Here is a 2718-nt window from a genome sequence, read left to right on the forward strand (position 1 = left end):
TACGTTCATGACTTTCTACAGATTTTTATTAACACTTTTATAAGCATTGAATAAGCGGGGACAGAAATAACCTCGGTGCGGCAGATTAAGGTCGAGACGATGGGTTCACGGTTAGGGTTGAGGAACTTTGAGATCACTAACCGATAGCGGAATTTTCTCGCGAAATTACCATTACCTAATTGACGTTATCAAGACCCAGCCTACAATCGTATAGTAAAGCTTCCTTGTCGCTGCAGGCAGTCCGTGGAAGCCGAGGATGCGGTGGCGGATGGGGTGGAGCCGAGGGCGCCGCGTTTGACGAAGCCACCCAGCCGAGAACGACGATCGTCGTGGTCGCGCGACGGACCTGAGCGCACCGTCCGAGGGCCATCCAGAGCGGTCACCGAGAGCGGCACACAAGGTGGGCCATCCGTGAGCGGCGCCGTATCGCTTCCATGGACCTGACGGAGACTTTCGCGCCGGGAGGTGGCGGCGAGGACCTGCCGAAGACCGACTTCTTCGACTTCGTGGTGTCGCCGCCGCCGCATTGCGCCGACGGCGTCTCCGACGAGGAGAGCTTCCTGAACCGCGGCGGCTGCCGTAGCATGGGTTACCTCCAACAGAGCCACGAGGAGCACGAGAACCCGCGAGCCGAGCTGCACGGCTCGCCCTTCCTCAAGGAGACCAACAACAACACGCTGACGGCGTTGCCGCCGGTCTCGACCATCACCGGCTCGCTGAGCCACCATCAGCACCATCATCACGTTCACCAGCAGGTCGGCCGTTCGCAGCATGCCGGCGTCCAGCAGTCCAACGACGCCATGGACCAGTCCGAATGCGACTACTGGGGCGCGGCTGAGGACGAGGGCAAAGAGCAGACGTGCAACATTCTGTTGGAGGACCTCAACAAGTACTGCTGGTCGTCGAACGCGCACGCCAACGACGCCGGCGTGATTCACCAGGCCGGGCCCAACGAGCACCACCAGGCGGTGGGCGGCCGCGGCTGCGGCGCTAACGACCGGCAGAACACGGACGGTGCGATCTACACGCTGACGGTGCTCAACAACGAGGCGAACTCGATGGACGCGTTGGACTGCTGCAAGAGCCCGGCGCCCGCTTCCGGCGACTCCTGGTCGCTCCGGCCGAACCTCGACCTGGACGCTATCCTCAGCATGGAGCCGTCCTCCGGTGAGCAAGATCACGAGCAGCAGACCGCCGGTGACGTCAGCCGGGGCGTCAACGAGAGGTTTCACCCGGACCGCTTCACCGTGCCGACCTCCCAGTACACCACGGACGACAGCGGCTTCGTCGAGAGCAAGGAGCTGTGCGCACGGGCGTCCTCGGCCAACTGCTCCGGCGACAACAACAACGACTGGAAGCTGTCGGATCAGAACCTGCAGGAGGTCGCCGCGGTGGCGGCGGCCGCGGTCGCCGTCGGCGCCGGCGACTCCGCCGAGAGTCTGCTGCGGAGCGCTCTTCAGGGTAAACTCTACACGGGACCGACTCAATCGGTCTCCTCGTCCTCACCGTCTTCCCAAGCATCCACCATCTCGATGCCGGTCTCGGCCAGCGCCGGCCTCTTGGTGCCCGACCAGCAGCAGCAGCAGCAGCAGCAGGAGGACTCCATGCACGCGTGCACCGACGAGGACCTGCTGCTGTCGCAGTTGGACCAGACGACTTACCGACCGGGCGACTACGAGAAGCTCAAGAGCATCGCCAACGAGGTGGTGGAGTCGTACTGCAGCTTGGAGCCGGTCTGCAACGTGTCGACCACCACGGTCATGTACACCTTGGACCCGGCGAGCGGCAGCTTGGGCACCATCACGTTGCCGGGCGACCTGAGCCAGGTGAGCACCGTCACGGTGGTCACGGCCGCTCAGCAAGAGGTGCTTCAGCAACAGACCGGCCAACGAGCCGACGTTGATCAGCAGCAGCAGCAGCAACAGCAGCAGCAACAGCAACAACAACAGCAGCAGCAGCAGCCGAGCCAACTGCAGCTCACCTCGGCTCGGGTCGGCGTGACCGCCAAGCCGCCGAAGAAATACTGCAGGCGCGGCAATCGCAACAGCAACAACGCGAACGGCGCCAGCAACGGGAACGCCGGCGCCGAGGCGGGCGGAAACGCCGGCGGGCAACAGCAGGCCGGCTCCGGCGGCTCCCCCGGCAGCGTTCAGCGCAAGGAACGCTCCCTTCATTACTGCAGCATCTGCAGCAAGGGCTTCAAGGACAAGTACAGCGTGAACGTGCACATCAGGACGCACACCGGCGAGAAGCCGTTCGCCTGTTCCCTCTGCGGCAAGAGCTTCCGGCAGAAAGCCCACTTGGCCAAGCACTATCAAACTCACGTGACGCAGAAACCCAGCATCCAGCAGAGCTCCGGCGGGGCAGCCGGAAACGCAGCCGCCGGCGGGAACAACGGCAACGCCAGCCCCACGGCGGACAGCAACGCCGCCGCTTCCGCGTCCTCCGCGATCGCCAGCAGGAGTCAGGGGGACCCAGCAGCTTGCAACCCCCCTAGTTAGTTCGCCGATCGACGACGGGCGCGAGCGATCGTCCCCTCTTCTCGTCGACGACTTCGTAGATGTTTTCTTTTCTCTCTCTCTCTCTCTCTCTTTTTATCCGTCTTTCAATGCCTTTTTACTTTCTTTTTTATATTTTATTTTTTTGTCATGGAAAGGATGGCGGCCGTGGCTGGTCTCTTCCTTCTTTCCTCGCCCTCCATCTTTTTCCTCTCTTTAT

General features: G+C 62.3%; 1 protein-coding gene across 1 annotated transcript; it reads left to right on the top strand.

Moving 5' to 3' along the window:
* Positions 1-434: 434 nt before the first annotated feature.
* Positions 435-2501, top strand: LOC106744989 (protein sister of odd and bowel-like). Its single transcript, XM_014620182.1, has one exon. The coding sequence runs from the start codon at positions 435-437 to the stop codon at positions 2499-2501; it is 2067 nt and encodes a 688-aa protein (XP_014475668.1).
* The last annotated feature ends 217 nt before the right edge of the window (positions 2502-2718 follow it).

This window comes from Dinoponera quadriceps, unplaced genomic scaffold (genome assembly GCF_001313825.1).
Source record: "Dinoponera quadriceps isolate SergipeBrazil2010 unplaced genomic scaffold, ASM131382v1 scaffold717, whole genome shotgun sequence".
Lineage (NCBI taxonomy): Eukaryota > Metazoa > Arthropoda > Insecta > Hymenoptera > Formicidae > Dinoponera > Dinoponera quadriceps.